This window comes from Diceros bicornis, chromosome 8 (assembly GCF_020826845.1).
Source record: "Diceros bicornis minor isolate mBicDic1 chromosome 8, mDicBic1.mat.cur, whole genome shotgun sequence".
NCBI lineage: Eukaryota > Metazoa > Chordata > Mammalia > Perissodactyla > Rhinocerotidae > Diceros > Diceros bicornis.
The window spans coordinates 82,482-99,850 of record NC_080747.1 but is presented as its reverse complement, the minus strand read 5'-3'; the positions used below and the strand labels follow the sequence as shown (position 1 = coordinate 99,850).

At 50.1% G+C, this 17,369-nt stretch overlaps 1 protein-coding gene across 1 annotated transcript in view; it reads right to left on the bottom strand.

The window, feature by feature from the left end:
• PDE6B (phosphodiesterase 6B) overlaps window positions 1-17,154 on the bottom strand; it is a 34,661-nt gene extending 17,507 nt beyond the window's left edge. Inside the window, exons 1-3 of the mRNA XM_058546475.1 lie at window positions 16,687-17,154; window positions 11,653-11,805; window positions 11,224-11,313 (exon numbers count right to left, since the gene is read on the bottom strand). Of these exons, the coding sequence (XP_058402458.1) occupies window positions 11,224-11,313; window positions 11,653-11,805; window positions 16,687-17,154 (711 nt within the window). The remainder of the gene's footprint in view (window positions 1-11,223; window positions 11,314-11,652; window positions 11,806-16,686) is intronic.
• Window positions 17,155-17,369: the final 215 nt, after the last annotated feature.

Here is a 17,369-nt window from a genome sequence, read left to right as displayed (position 1 = left end):
CAGCCTCGAGAGGCAGGCGATGGGGCTCAGTCTTTCTAGAGAAGCTAGAAACCCAGATTCTTATGTGAAATCTCAACTTTAAGATGTTGGACATGTACCCTCTTTCAGGGTGCAGCTCATACCTCACCTTTTGAGTCTTCCAGACCTTGACCCCTCCCCAGGGAGTGGCAACCCCTTCTTGACTCTGAGCCTGTGCCGCTGTCATCAGCACACACATGTTACGTGAACAAAACACCAGGTGACTGTTTGAGTGACCAAGAGGGTGTGGTCGGCCAGGGGGCTGTAGTATTGCCCTTCGTGGATTCATTAATCGTGTTCTTGTTTAATGCTTCAAGACGAAACCTGGGGGTGATGGAGGGGGCCTCCTGGTGACCTTGGAAACAAGAGGAGTCCAATTGTATTTGGAGACACAAAACACAGGCCTGCATAGGCCCCTGGAAGGGGGAGGCTGGCCTTGTGAGGCCCAACCTTACACTCATACTAGGGAGGGAGGTGTCAGGATGCCTGGAGGGCAGGGGCCAGACAGGAAAGCTAACCCCAGTGAACCCTGGGCAGCTTCTGCTCCCAGGGCTCTTGTTTGGTGGTGAGCTCCTGAGAGCTGGTTGCAGAATCTTCAGGAATTTTGAGAGTCAGTTGTTAAACACAACATTCAAGTTAAATGATGTAAAATTAAAAATTAAGAAAATTATATTAAAACAGAAGTAATAAATATAAAAACTCATCACTTCCTCGTCATTTCAGTACAGTTTACTGTTACTCACGCTCTTGAGGTGTTTATGGGGGAAAGACAGTCTATACTACAGCACATCTGTTCCTGACTCTGTCCAGTGACGTCACGGTGGGGGCCTTGGTCATGGAAATCGGCGGCGCTGCCCGGGGTGGGGAGGCATGCCAGCCCCTCCTTGCTGTTTCCTGACTCACATGTCCCGACTCTGAACATTTCCACTTGTTCACGTTAACAAGAATATAAGGCCAGCAGTTGAGCACGTGTGCTCTCTACGTGGCCTTCTGAAACTGGAGGCCTCTCACCCTGTCCTGGGAGGGGCCAGTGCCCGTCCTCAGGTCTTCACACTGAGCCAGTGGGTCATAGAAACATGGACGGCCTGGAAGGTGGGGGAGGCCGAAGTCCTGCACCAATGGGGCCCTTCATCCAGCTTTGGGTGCAACATGGACTGCTGGGCAGTGGGAACCATTCAGCTAAACCTGACTGGTCAGCTTGATATGGTAGATCAGAGAGAAATCCCAACATCCTGGGGCCAAACCTACAGTTTCCTTATTGCATCTATTGCACCTGACCGAAGTGCCGAGACGTTTCAGGAGGGGATTGATGGGACCTCCTGAGCCAGAGTTCACAGGGGGGTGATAGTTTTTGACGGGGGACAGCAGCGTCTGAGGGGGCCAGAGCCCTGCTGAGGGGTCGTTAGGACTCTGGAGAGCTGCTAAGGTTCTGGGGGAGGGAAGGGATGAGTGCTACCTTGAGAACTGCCTTAATTCTCAGTCGCCCACTCTCCTACAGCACAAGGAAGAGAAAAAACAAAGGGAAGGCACCAGGCTTAACTCCAAGCCATGTAGGAGCCAGTCTTCATTCATTTTAGACTTTTCTTTTCAAAAACAGCTGTGAGGTAGAGCCTTTGCTTCGTGCAAATTAATTAGGTTTCTTAAAAATGCCGCTCAGAGTGTAAGGTTTCAGAAACTACTTTCTACCAGGACTAGGTGATGTCTTAGTGGAAAATCAAAGTACTTAATTGAGACGTGAATGTCCAATGCTGGAAGTCCACTTTAGAATCCCACTTAAAGCACATCGGTACATGTGTGTGGTCTGAGGAGTTGCAAACGATGTGTTGCCAGATAGTCTGTGTTACCTAAGTGTCAGCAATTCATCTGCTGGAATGATATTTATTACCTGGTTTAGGTCTGGGATAACTGGACAACAGAACAGACAAAAATCACCAACTCCTAGATTCATTTTCTAATGGAGGGGCTAGAACATGGACAAAGCAAGCAACCCACCTGGCTTGTCCGCAGGAGATGAGTAAATGGAGAGGAATATAGCAGGGAGTGGGTAGGGAATGGGCCCCAGGGTGGGGGTGCTCAGGTTAGGGGAGATCTCCCCGCAAAGGAGCTGTGGGGTGTGTGGGGATGGGGCTCCTGGCAGAGGGACCAGCAGGTGCACAGGCCCCTATGGAGGAGCCTGGCTGAGTGGAGTGGTGGGTGGGGAGAGCCACAAAGAGAGGTAGGGGATTGCAGGGCAGCCACTGAAGGCCGCCCAGTACATGACCTAAGCTTTCCAAGTATGGCTCTGACTGCTGAGCCAGGGGGAACTGATGAGAGATGCAGAAGGAAAGGGACCCTGAGACAGTATGCATAAAGGGGATCCAAAAAGAGGGGGTAGCTGGAGGGGGAGGTGGGACTCAGGACACAACAGGCAGAGAATTAAAAACCTGGCTTCTCCTGGGATATGACTTTCCTGGAGGGAACATGGTCCCCCTGGGTGAGACATTTGGGGGGAAAGTGTGTGTGGTGGGCAGGGCCCAGAAAATGCTCCCAAACTTGCCTCCCCAAGGCCCACACCTGGGCTATGTGGGATAGGATTGAATCTTGACCTGAGGCCACTGTTTCAGAGCTGCTGATGGTAAGAACTTGGGGAAACGTCCTCACAGCAATGAAGTTAAGGGGCTTGGCTGGGAGGAAGCTGCACTCCCTGCTCTTGTGGGGAAAGGGGAGCCACAAAGCAAGAGCAGAATGAGAGCCGCTCAGAACACAGCCTCAAGGGAGCTGGGCTGGACCCTGCCCAGGGCAGAAGGACAAGCAGAGAGAATATATGAAGAAATAATGGCTGGAAACGCCCTCAAATTTGATGAAAGACATGAATATTAACATTCAAGAAGCTCAACAAGCCCCAAGTAGGATGAACTCAAAGAAACCTGACCAAAACACATTATAATCAAACTGTCAAAAGCCAAAAGCAGAAAGAATCTGGAAAGCAGCAAGTGAAGTGAGTCACCACGTACAAGGGACCCTCAATAAGATCCTCAGCAGATTCCTCATCAGAAACTTTGGATCCAGAAGGCAGTGGACTTACATATTCAAAGTGCCAAAAGAAAACAAAAGTGTCAACCAAGAATCCTATATCTGGCAAAACTGTCCTCCAAAAGTGAAATTAAGAGAAATTAAGACATTCCCAGAGAAACAAAAGCTGAGGGAGTTTGTTACACTAGACCTGCCCTGGAAGAAATGCTAAAGGGAGTCCTGTAGGGTGAAATGGAAGGACACTAGACAGTAACTCAAAGCTGCAGAAATTAGTAACAGAAACCGCAACTAGACCAGACAGGGAAGGCCCTGTACCCCAAACAGGAAGGACAATGGCTTCACTACTAAAGGAAGATTTCTTTCCCCGGCAACAGCCCGGCCAATGAGAGACGCCGCAGCTCGGCCAATGAGAGACGCCGCAGCTCGGCCAATGAGGAGCCATTCCCTCCCTGAACTGTTACTTTCCTCCAATGGAAACTTTCCCTTAAAACAGCCCCTCCTTATTCCCCCTTTGTCTCTATAATAGCAACTCTCCTTTGTTTTCCAGAGTTGCCTATGGTCTGCCATAGCATGCACATCCTGGATTGCAAATCTTTTGGTTATTCCCAAATAAACTCGTTTCAAGGGTAAAGGAAAATTTGCCTTTTAGGTTGACAAAACCATATGAAGAAATAAAGATGTTAGTAAATACATGGGCAATTATAAAAGCTAGTACTACTGTAACAATGAAAGCTATAAAACATTGCTTAAATAAATTAAAAAGACATAAATAGATATAAATACATCCAATTTGTGAATTGTAAGACTTACTATTGTTACAATGTCAATACTACCCATAGTGACCTGCAGATTCAAGGCAATCTATATCAAAATCTCAATGATGTTTTTGCAGAAATAGAAAAACCTATCTTAAAATTCATACAGAATCTCAAGGGACCCTGAATAGCCAAAACAATATTGAAAAAGAAGAACAAAACTGGAGGACTGATACTTCCTGATTTCAAAGCATGCTACAAACCTACATTAATCAAAACAGTGTAGTACTGGCATAAAGACAGACATTTAGACCAATGGAATAGCATAGAGATCCAAGAAATAAACCCTCACACATATGTTCAAATGATTTTTGATAAAGGTACCAAGACCATTCAATGGGGAAAAGACAGTCTGTTCAACAAAGAGTGGTGAGAAAACTGGATATCCACATGCAAAAGAGCAAAGTTGGACTCTTACCTCACACCATATACAAAAATGAACTTAAAATGGATCAAGGACCTAAACGTAAGATCTAAAACCATAAAAATTTTAGAAAAAAATTAGGGTAAAATCTTCAGGACATTGAATTTGGCAATGATTTTTTGGATATGACATCAAAGGCACAGGCAAGAACGGAAAAAATAGACAAATTGAATTTCCTGAAAATTAAAATCTTTTGTGCATCAAAGGATGCTATCAACAGAGTGAAAAGGCAACTCATGGAATGGAAGAAAATATTTGAAAATTACATACCTGATAAGGGATTAATATCCAGAATATGTAGAGAACTCTTAAAACTCAACAACAAAAAACAAGACAGCCAGATTAAAAAATGGGCAAAGGACTTGAAGGGACATTTCTCCAAAGAAAATATGTGAATGGCCAATGACCACATGAAAAGATGCTCAACATCACTAATCATTAGGGAAATACAAATCAAAACTACAATGAGATACCACCTCACACCTATTAGGATGGCTACTATAAAAAAAAATTCAGAAAATAACAACTGTTGGTGAGAATGTGGAGAAATTGGGACCCTTGTGCACTGTTGGTGAGAATGTAAAATGGTAGAGCCATTGTGGAAAACAGTATGGCAATTCCTTAAAAAATTAAAAATAGAATTACTGTATGATCCAGCAATTCCACTTCTGAGTATATACCCCAAAGAATTGAAAGCAGGGTTTTAAAGAGATATCGGTACACCCATATGCATAGCAGTACTATTCACAATAGCTAAAATGTGGAAGCAACCCAAGTGTCCATTGATGGATGAATGGATAAGCAAAATGTGGTCCATTCATACACTAGAATATTATTTAACCTTAAAAAAGGAAGGAAATTCTGATATATGCTACAACATGGATGAACCTTGAGGACTTTATGTTGAGTGAAACAAACCAGTCACAAAAAGACAAATACTGTATGATTCCACTTGTATAAGGTACTTAGAGTAGTCGGAATCATAGAGACAGAAAGCAGAATAGTGGGTGCCAGGGAGGAGGGGGATGGGGAGTCAGTGTTTAATGGGGACAGAGTTTCAGTTTGGAAACATGTAAAGAGTTATGGAAATGGATGGTGGTGATGATTGCACAATATGAATGTACTTAATACCACTGAACTGTAGACTTAAAAATGGTTAAGATGGTAAATTTTATGTTATGTGTATTTTACCACAATAAAAATAATTGGAAAAAAAAAAGTAAAGGGAGATGAGGAAAGATATACCATGCTAATACCAATCAAAAGAAAGCTGGAGTAGCTATATTAATTTTAGACAAAGCAGACTTCAGAAGAAGGAGAATTATCAGAGGTAATATATATCAAAACTTGTGGGATGCAGTGAAAGCAGTGCTTTGAGGGAAATGTACAGCATTGAATGCAGTTATTAGAAGAGAAGAGAGATTCAAAGTCAATAATATGATCTTAGGAAACTAGAAAAAGAAGATCAATTTAAGCCTAAAGCAGGCAGAAGAAAAGAAATAATAAATAAATAATAATTATTAAGAACAACTGTATGCCCTCAAATTTGATAACTTAGATGAAATAAATTTTTCATCTTGAAAGACACAAACTATTAACACTCACACCAGGGGAAATAGAATAATCTGAACAGACCTACAAATACTAAAGACATTGGACTAATAATTAATAATCTTCCAAAAAGAAAGCACTAGTCCCTGATGGATTCACTGGTGAATTCTACCATTTAGGGAAGAAATTATGCCAATTCACTACAATCTCTTCCAGAAAATAGAAGCAGAGAGAATACTTCTTCACCCACTCTTTGAGGCCAGCATTACCCTAATACCAAACCAGATAAAGACATTACAAGAAAGAAAAACTACAAACCAAAATCTCTCATGAACATAGATGCAAAAATTCTTAACAAAATATTAGCAAAACCAATCCAATAATACATAAAAATGATTATACTCCATGACCAAGTGGGACTTATCCCAGGTATGCAAGGCAGGTTCAACATTTGAAAATCCCTATAATCTACCATATTAACAGGCTAAAGAAGAAAAAAATAACACAATCATATCACTTGATGGAGAAAAAGCACTTGACAAAATCCAATACTCATTCAGAATAAAAACTCTAAGCAAAGTAGAAATAGAGGGGCACTTCCTCAACTAGATAAAATTCTACAAAAACTCTACAGTGAACATAATACTTAATGGTGAAACACTGGATGTTTTCTCCTAATGTTGGGAAAAAGGCAAGGATGTCTCCTGTCACCACTCATATTTAACATGGTACTGGGAGTCCTAGCAAGCGCAATAAGACAAGAAAAGGAAATACGATGTATACAGATTGGGAAGGAAGGAATAAAACTGTCTTTATTTGCAGATGACATGATCATCTATGTGAAAATACCAAGGAATCAATTAAAAAGAACAATGAACAATTAGAACTTGAAATTAAGAACACAATATCACTTATGTTAGCATAAAAAATTAAACACTTTGGTACAAATTCACAAAAAATGTACAGGATCTATATGCAAAAACTACAAAACTCTGAAGAAATCGAAGAAGATCTAAATAAATAGAGAGTCTCTGTTCATGAATTGGAAGACCCATTATTGTTAAGACACCAATTCTTCCCAACATCATGTACAGATTTAATACAGTCCCAATTAAAACGTCAGCAAGCTCTTTTATGGATATGGACAAACAGATTTTAAAATTTACGTGAAAAGACAAAACAAACAAGCAAACAAACAAACGCACCACAGAATAGCCAGCACAATACCACAGGAAAAAAAAGTGTTGGAGAATTGACATTCTTGACCACAAGACTGTAAGGCTATAGTGCTCAAGATGGTATGGTATTGGTGAAACAATGGACACTTAGATCAATGGAACAGAATAGAGAGCGCAGAAATAGACTCATACAAATATGGTCAACTGCAGTTTGACAAAGGAGCAAGGCAATTCAACGGAGAAAGGCTAGTCTTTTCACTAAATGCTGTGGGAACAATTTGACATTCATATGCAAAAAGAGTATCTAGACACAGACTTACCTTTCACAAGGATTAATTTAGACTTAAGTGTAAAACCACAAAACTATAAAACTTCCAGAAGATGACACAGGAAAAAATCTAGGTGACCTTGGGTTTGGTGATGAGTTTCAAGATACAACACCCAAATACAATTCATGAGGGAAAAATTAAGTTGGACTTTATTAAAATTGAAGACTTCTGTTTTTACCCAATACACTGTTAAGAGAATGAAAAGACAAGCTACATCCTTAGAGAAAATATTTGCAAAATGCATATCTGCTAAAGGACTTGTACCCAAAAACTTAGAAAAAACTCTTAAAACTAAAAATAAGAAAAGAGACAACCTAACTTAAAAATGGGCAAAAGATCTGAACAGACACCTCACCAAAGAATAAGATATACAAATGGCAAATAAGTACATGAAAAGATGCTCAACATCATTTGTCATTAGGGAATTGTAAATTAAAACAATAATGAGATAAACCTATTATAATGACTGAAATCCAAACAACTGACAATACCAAAAGCTGGTGAGGATGCAGAACAATAGGAATTTTCATTCATTGTTGATGGGAATGCAAAATGGCACAGCTGCTTTTTAGCAGTTTCTCACAAAGTTAAACATGGTCATACCATATTATCCAGCAATTGCACCCCTTGGTATTTACTCAGCTGGATTGAAAACTTTTGTCCACACAAAAACCTGTACATACATGTTTATAGCAGTTTTATTCATAATTTCCCCAAACTGGAAGCAACCAAGATGTCCCTCCATAGCTGAATGGATAAATAAACTGTGGTCCATCCAGACAATGAAATATTATTCATCGATAAAAAGAAATAAGCTGTCAAGCCATGAAAAGACGTGGAGGAAACCTAAATCGTATTACTAAGGGAAAGAAGCCAATCTGAAAAGGCTACGTACTGCATGCTTTCAACTACCTGACATTCTGGAAAAGGAAAACTATGGAGAGAGTAAAAAGATCAGTGGTTGCTGGGGGTTTGGTGGAGGTGGGGTGGGGAGGGATAACTGGATAGAGCAAAGGGGATTTTTAGGGTAGTGAAATTATTCTTCATGAATGTAGAATGGGGGATACAGCCAGCCCTGGTGGTCTAGTGGTTAAGATTCAGTGCTCTCACTGCTTCAGCCCCAGTTCATTTCCTGGTCAGGGAACCACACCACCTTCTGTTGGTTGTCATCCTGTGGTGGCTGTGTCTTGCTGTGATACTGAACGCTATGCTACCAGGATTTCCCATACTAGCAGGTGGACAGGTTTCAGTGGAGCTTCCAGACTAAGACAGACTAGGAAGAAGGACCTGGCCACCCACTTCCAAAAGAATTGGCCATGAAAAATTGGCTACGAATAGCAGTGAAGCATGGTCTGATATACCACTGGAAGATGAGAGGATGGCACAAAAAGACCAGATATTCCGCTCTGCTGTCCACTGGGCTGCTAGGAATTGAAATCCACTCAAGAGCACCACCAATAGCAATGGTGGATACTTGTCATAATGTATTTGTCAAAACCTATTGAAGTTTGCAGCGCAAAGAATGGAACTTAATATATGCAAATACAAAAAGCATTTAGTAGAGGGGGGGATTCTGAGAAAGAATGTGGACTCTGACAAGACAATCTAACTGTATTGAAATGCATGAAACCACCTCGTGGAAGGGGGTGGAGAAAAAGGTGCTGACCTAAGTGTTTTTGGAAATGAGGAGTCTGTAAGAGTAAAGGTAAAAGGAACTGCACACAGCACTGTGCTCCAGCCGATAAAGCGCCGTGTCCCATGGTGCTATAGGTTAGCAATTCTGGCACTGCTATACACGTACCCTGGAATTGAACAATTAAGTAAATGGTTATGGGATGCTGGGAGCCAGGTGTCTTGCTGTTGGAGTGGAAATTTACATACCAGCAAGGGGAGGAGGCCAGAATGATGCATGTGGTGATGGAGTTGGAGACATCAGCAAGAACCCGTGTTTACCTTAACATAGATAGAGATGGTTGCATGCAGAAATATTTATAGAGGTGACTATGCTTGGGCTAGTAGGCACACATCTGTCTCCTTCTCTGTTGGCTTATAGGGTCTAGATGCTAGCACACACCAGCAGCAATGAGCACATCCGGCACCCAGATCTTGGCTTCTAAGACCATTCTCCAATAAAAGCAGCCAGGGCTCCTTGAGGAATGGCTGATTCCAGGACTGGGCAGGAAATACATAATTGAGCCTGGACCATTATGTAGTGGCCAGAGAGTAAGGAGGTGCAAAACCCCCAAAACCAAAAACCCACTCACCAACCAACCAAAACAAAAAACAACCCAGAAGGATGGGGTCGATGAGCCCTGCCAGAGGGCACAGGAGGCTCTCCGTGGCCATGTGGAACTGAGGGGACTTAGGGAACAAGCTGAGCAACAAAGTCAATAAAGCCGTACTGGGTTATAACCTAAAGCATGAGAAACACCCATGAGTCTAGACTGGTATAAACAAATGACTACACAAATTAATAAATGGGCGAGAAGCGACAATCTCCCGTGCAAACCCCCATTCCTGCAGTGTGGGGCTCATAGCGATTTCCTGCCCAAGAGCACAGTCCGTCCAGTGGTCTTTCTAGATGCAAGTTGGACTGCATTCGCCCACCTCAGTCCTTCAGTTGCTCCCCAGCCTGGCCCTGAGCTCTGCGTGACTGCTGGGAGGCCCCTGCTCTCAGCCCACTGCTGCAGTCCCACTGGCCGCTGGTTTCCAGGTCCTCCATGGCCTCAGGCCCTGGCCACACCCTTCCCTCTGCCCTGGGCATCCTTTTGCCCCTTCCTCTCTCTCAAGCGTCCTCCCTTTGCCCCCTCTGCACAGGCCACACTGCGAGTGCTGGGACTGGGGCCCCGTCCTCCCCGGGCTGCAGCCTTAGCCCCACATGGTCCTGGCCCCAGAGAGGTATCCCTTGTGGAGGGTTTTATCACAGGTGCCTATCAGCAGGGCTGGCCTGTGGCCAGGAGACCCTCAGGGGGCTTGGGTTGCCCCCAGACCGCCTGCCCAGGCTACTCCTCTCGCAGCCCATGGGTCAGGAGGAGGCTCCCAGACTCAGCCTTTTTCTTGTGCTGAGATAAGCACAAGAACAGCAAGTGGCTAGGATGCAGACAGAACAGCAGGCGGTGATGGCACGGAGTGACCAGGTCAGCATCGATGTCCTCTGAGGCTCAGCCCAAAGGCCACATTGTGTACGGCTTTCTCAGCCCCAGGCCCAGGGTGATGGTAGCTGCCTTTTTGTCTCCTCTCCCACCCCACTCATGGTTTTTCCGAGGCTCTTGTGGGCTGGGGACTCAGAGGCAGGAGGACATGGAGGGACCTGCACTCCGCCCAGTGCCCATCAACTCCGCACCTGTTCCCACGACACAAGGTCCCGCCCTGCTCCCGCCAGGCCCCCACACCTCCCTGGCTCAGGGGGAAGCAGATTCCAGCCCTGGAATAGATTGCCCTCCTGTGTACCCAGGGCCCGAATCCACGGGGTCTCAGCCACCGACCGACGGGGCCCTCTGTTCTGGTTGTCCACCCATAATCCACCCCAGCTCCTTCCAAGGAGGGCTGGAGGCAGCTTCTGAGGAGGGCAGTGCCTGCAGCATTTGCAGATGCTCACACCCACCTGGGCCAGAGGGTGAGCTGATGAGCAGACAGGGAGCGGGAGACCCAGCCTCCCACAGGTTCCGGCGCCGCAGAACTTCCTGGCACCGCCTCCCTGCCTGCAGCGTGCCACACTAATCCATCACACCCACAACCACAAAAGCCACGGAACCCTGTCCCTGCAGCTGCCAGCCCTGGACCTGCCCAGGTGAATGCAGCACCACCGTCCTCGTCCAGACGGGTCAGGGGACCCGGACACACAGCTCTGCACCACGGCCGGGCTCGGAGGCCTGGCAGGCCGGGGAGGACGGTACCTGGCCTCGGCGTGTCTCACAGTTGTGGAGGTAGCTCAAGTGGTAGATTTTCAGGTTCAATGTGCCAAAATTCAGGTACTTCAAGAAAACCTGAAAGAGGAGTTGTAAAGACAGGAGTTAAACCCCGGTCTTCAGATGTATGCCCAGTCTACATTTGTGGAAGAGACACCGGCTGCCCGGAGGAGGGGCCCCACGTGCAGCATGGACTTCAGCACGTGTGGGCCGTGGATGGGCACACATGCCCATGTGCATGAAGATGCACACGGATGCGTAGAAGACACAGATACAGAGGAGCTGGGGTGCTAGGTCACAGAGAGGAGCACACAGACAGCAGCAGACGTGCATGTGGCATGGGCCACGCAGGGACTCAGGCAGAGAGGCGGCTTGCACACACATGCCTGCACGCCCAGTGGGCTCCCCGACACTCACGTCTTCATCTTCGCTTGTGAAACACTGGCCGTTGAGCTTGTTCACTGCCATGATCACGGCCACTACGTCTTTGCCATTCATGACGGGTGTGGCCAGGATGTTCCTCGTCACATAGCCGGTCAGCTCGTCAGCGAAGGGGCTGAAGTGGGGACACTGTGAGGCAAAGGGCGAGAAAAGAGAGGCTGTTGCTCTGTGGTCGCCTGTGCTACCTGTGCTTATCTGAGCATCTGGAGAGAAGGGCTGAGTCTGGGGGCCTCCTCTTGGCTCTGGGCTGCGAGAGGAGCAGCCTGGCCACGTGTGCCCTAGCACCCTGGTCCTGGGGTCAGGGCTAAGCTCCGTGGAGGCTGCCACTGGGCCAGTGCCGAGACCCAGCTGGCCCTGCCCTGGGCCTCGGGAGCCAAGGCAGCACAGGTACACGGCCTGTCCTTGGGGCTCCAGCCTGGCTCAGTCCCTGTCACCTCCCCTCGGAGCCGATGGCCACTGGTCCTCCATCCGCAGACTCTTTAGAGTCCTCACAGGCACCTCCCGCCCTGCACTCCACCTGGGCTGTGGGCAGACCGGGGTCCTCCCACACCTGCCACTATCGGCCGAGCTGGCCTCCTGGATGCCTCTTGAGTCTGTCCTGTCCACCTGTCCTCAAGCCCCTCCTAGTTCAGGCTGCCAAGCCCTCCTGCCTCCAGCCACCCTTGGGCAGCCCCCTCAGGCTCCTCCCAAAAGATAAGTGTTGGCTGAATGAAGGGTGAGTGCGAGTTGGGGTGGAGGGTCGCCTGCACCCCCAGGACCAGTCCACTAGTCCCTTTGGGTCTCCCAGGCCTACGCTCCAGCCAGTGTCTTCTCGAGGGGCTCGTTGCCCTCATGATAGACCTTTGTTTACCTCTGGCCCCTGGGGTGGCTCCCACCAGTCTTAGAGTGTCTCCTTGGGGCTTCTCCCCTATCGGGGCCGGTTGAGGGGCTCTTTGGTTCCGTTTCCACAGGGAACAGGTCAGCTGAGCTTTGTCTGGGCCCAGGTGGCTGAGTGTTGCTGGGACCAGGCTCCCCCGTGACCGGGACTCTGTCCCTCGGAGTGGACATGACCTGGCCTCACCCGCCTACTTTCCGGTGCTGACACTCATTGACACGAGGCCAGAGTGAGCCAGTGTGGTGGCCATGGTGGACGGCTTGGAGTCAGATGGCCTGGGCTGGGCTCTGGACTTCCGCCTGTGTGACGTCCTGCAAGGATGGGATGGCTCCGTGCCCCTTTCCTCACTGGTCAACTTGGTTGAGCAAGGGAATCCCTGTAAATGCTCCTTACATTTTATTATTATTTTTATGGCTAAAGGAACTCTCTCAGGGTTACTCAAGGACTATAAGTCCTGTGGCAGACAGAGGGGTGACTGGCCCCACGTGACTTCTGCTGCCTCCTCTGTTGCTCGGCCCCTGCGCAACCCAGGGAAGCTGACTCGCCGCCCAAGGGGACGTCAGAGGAAGCCTGCCGGACGAGGACAGGTGTTGATGCTCTTGTAAAGGGTGCGGGTGGCAGGCCCCGACTCTTCTCCTCTCTTCTCCTTCCTGATTCCTGGAAAGGCAGTGGCTCCTGGTGTCAAAGGAAAATCAGTCCTCAAGCCCTGGCAGTGGTGGCGGCATTGGGCGGTGGCACCAACGTCCTGTTGCGTGAGGACACCAAGACCCTCACTGGCCCAGCCACTGCCCTGGTCTTTCTGCTGGTCGGAACTGAGCACCGATAGAGCCTCCGTGGCATCTTCCTCTTGTGCTCAGGACTGGGTCCATGCTCTCAGCCCCCGCCATCTGCCGTCCTCTCTGGGCACCTTCATTGCACTTGCTGCTCTGGGGTCTTGCCTTCCTGGCTGCACCACCGCGTCTCCTGGCTCTACCCTGGACTCTCCTGACTGTCCTTATGCAGACGCATTCCCCTGCTCCTACCTGGGACCTCACATCGCCCTGACTGCTCCCAGGTCCCTCACGCCATGCCAGATACCCCCTCTTGCTCTCCCCACTGCATGGGGACCTTCACCCCATGCCTCTGGCTGCAGCCTCTTGGTGTCTCTGTAGGCAGCTCACCAGCCCCCACCACACCCTCGGCACAAGGTGAACAGACCTCAGAAACATCGGGGGCAGGTTCTGGCCAGGATCTGTACTCTCAGAGCCGAGTCACCTAATGGCTGGGGTCACCCACACTCCTCACCCTTATACCCTGTACACGTTCAGGCTCTGTCCCCCAGCAGTGAGAGTCCCTGAATCCTGTGCCCATTCAGGCTCTGTCCCCCAGGAGTGAGCTTGGGGCTCCCTGCCTGTGTCACTTCTACTTCACTGTCTCCCAAATCAATGCTCCCACTCGGCTTCTCTGCTGAATCAGACCCTGCTGCCCCAGAGCCTCACTGCTCAGAGCCCGGATGGCCTTGCAGGCAACAGGTGATGCTCAGGCTCCCAGAAACCTGGAGCCACACTTGCCTCTAACCAGCCTGGGGGCTGCAAATGTGCATTAGAGTCAGAGGGAGCAGTGCCCCCAACTCTCCATTCTCACTGCCCAGATCCACGTTATCCCTCACCTAGCATCCCGGCATCCCTCCGGCCTCCGCGTGCCTCCTGACCCATTTTTGCGGGCACAGCTAGTCCTACTGCCCTCCTCCCTCGCCTGAACTGTCCTGGCTCCAGGGAGCTTCCCCACAAACCCGTGTCCCTAACGCCAGCTCTGCTTCCATCAGCCCTATAAGGGCCGGTCTCTACCACTGGGGTCCAGACGCTTTGGTGACACACAGGACCCCCATAATGAGGAATCTCAGGACTCACAGCTCTTTGGGTTGGTAGGTCAGAGGCCAACACAGAGCCAGGACCTGGGTCTGGTCTTGCCCACCTGCTTGGCGGCTGTGGCCAAGCCACATTCCTACCCTGGGCCTTCCAGGAGTTTCTGCCAGGCTGCCTCACCACAAGCCCTCGGGGGTCTTAGGAGCTGCAAAGGGGTGGTGGGGTGGTGTCATAGCCCTGTGGAATCCCCCTCCTGCCACCACACACCAGTTTTCTCTGCCACGTGCAAGGGTTCCCAGCACCACAGGCACCCATTGCTCTCCAAAAATGGCCCCCATGCTGCCCACGCCCTCCGAGGATGGTGCCGGCACCTCAGGGTGAAGCACAGGGACTCTCTGCCTCTGTCTCCCCTCTGTAAAACGATGCATGAACCTGGCACTGACAATGCTTAGGGCTGCGTGACGCACTTAATGGAAACTCGCTTGTTTGCTGATTTTGACTCTGGTCTCTGTTCCACTGCACCTGAGATATATGAAAGACCCAGCGAGGCCCTGAGCATTGAGGCCAACGCCGTGCCCCTGTCCCATGGAGGAGGCATCCGCAGTGCTGGGCAGTCAGGGAGACATCAGAGGAGGCCGTCCTGATGGAGGTTGGAAGGGTCCTGAGAAGTCAAGGCCCCAGGGAAAAACAGCTCTTGAGGGGTGGGTGGGGTGAGGGGGACAGGAACCAGGACAGCCACACAGTGAACCAGACCCTCGGAGCAACCACGAGACACCCACAGCACAGCTCTGGATGGAGGAGGATGGCAGCTGGAGAATAGATCCCTGGGGGCTGAGAGGACCATTCCAGACTCAGAGAAGGGAGGGGACAAGATGTAGCTAGGAGAGGAGGTAGGGAGAGAGAGAGGGGGAGAGGAAGGGGGGGATAGAGAAGGGGTACAGAGAGAGAGGGGAAGAAGAGGAGGAAGGGGGAGGGAGATGGGGGACAGAGAAGGGGAGGGAGAGAAGGGGAAGGGAGAGGGGAGGCAGGAGAAGGGGAAATGTACAAGAGGGAGGGGGGGAGAGGCAGAGGGAGGGGAAGGGAGAGAGGGGGAGAAGGAGAGGGAGGTGGGAGGGAGAGGGAGGAAGACCCTCAGTGCCCCCTCACTGTTGAACTTCCTGTTTCCCTGGCAGTTCCTGCTCCTGATATTCTGATTTGTGTGTGACCCATTTCCTAAAAAGAGAGTGAAGATGAAGCTAATCCTAGAGATTACTATATCCAGGTCGCTGGACCGAGGCCTGTTTAGAGCAGATAAGTTTAAGAGGATTGCAGCCACGGCTGCTTCCTTCCCAGGTACCCGGGGCTGGGGGCCTGGCCACTCGTCCCTTTGTCTCCAGGGGACACTGGCTGCTTCGGGGGAGGCCTGGGTGGGTAATCCCCTCTGGATTCCTGCATGGGAAGTAGAAGAGGCTGATCCAGCTGATGGCTCCTGCTTCCAGCTCCCAGGCTGGGTCCTCTCGGAGTAGGAAAGGGAAAGGAGGCGAGAAGGCAGCCAGCCCCTCTTCTGCTCGCTGTGGCTGCTCCTCCATGCTTCTTCTCCTCAGAGCCCCTCATCCACCTCAGGGCCTCTGCCCCTCACACGTCCAGCAGGCACTTCAAACTCAGTGCACCCCAGACCAACATCGCCTCCCCCATCCAGTCCACACTCTTCTCCCCATGTCCTCCTGGTGCTTCCACACTCTTCTCCCCCTGGGGGACACCTGTCCCCCTGGTGCATCCACACTCTTCTCCCCCTGGGGACACCTGTCCTCCTGGTGTGCCAGCTCGCACCCAGCAGGGTCATTGGCACTTTCTCTTCTTCCTGCCCAACAAGAACTGGTCCTCCTGAATCCCACAGCTCCACGCAGTGCTGTCCACCCCTCCTACCCACCCTGGACCAGCCCTGGTCTCCCTGCTGCTTCTCCAGAACCCCCAAATTTTCCCTCCCCAGTGAGCAGCGTGGTCTCCTATGGGTTGTGATCTTGGGGCTCCGAGGTCCACCGGTTCCTGCTCTGACCCCTTCCTCCTCAATCCCTGGTCCAGGGAGCTGTGGGCCAAGGAGACACAGCAGGGCCTTCCCAGGCCACCCTCCCAGCTAACCCAGGGCTTCCCTCCTTCCTGGGAGCTCTGGCCGGGCCCCACTCTACTTGCCACCCCACCCCCCCCGGCCACCTTCCTGAAAGCTGAGGGTCCCCACATGGCCCGTGGGCTGACCTGTCCCATGAGGCCTGTGGGAACCCCTCACCAACCCGCGAGGTGTGGTCCAGAACCCACCTTGGTCACATCCTCGACGTTCACCATTTTCTTGGTCTGAGCCACGTGGCCCACGACCCCAATGTCCAGCGGGAAGACAATCTCGGAGTCGGGGGGCACCAGGGAGTCCTCCAGGACGCTGTCGGGCTGCACACTGAAGAGGCGTGTGGCGAGCTCGGCTACACCGTTGCGCTGGCGGTACATGAAGAGGCTGCAGCGGTCAGCATGCAGGATGGTGCAGAGGCGTCGCAGGATCTTGAAGACCACCCGCTCCATGTTCACGTTCTCCTGCATGTCCTGCACCAGCTCGAACAGGGCCGCGCTCTCCTCCACCTGGCACAGCTCACGGAAGCTGGTGCAGTCCGCCGGGCACCCATCCACGCAGGCACTGGCCACATTCTCTGGGCTCAGCTTCTTCCCAAAGTACTGGTCCGTGAAGCTGGGGTTCTGGTCAAGGAACTTCTGCACCTGCTCCTCGCTGAGGCTCATGGTGTTCCGCTCCCTGCCCGGGAGAAGCTGCCAGTCCCCAGGTGCACACGGATTCCCAGCAAACACTGTCATCAGCAAAGACTTTCTTAGTGACGATTACTGAGTCCTGGGAGGACACCAGCTGACTCACCCACCTCTGCCCCCCTCTCCTTAGATCTCAGACTTCCCACCTCCCCTGGGAAAATCAGATCCCCTGAAATGGGGGCTGTGGGGTA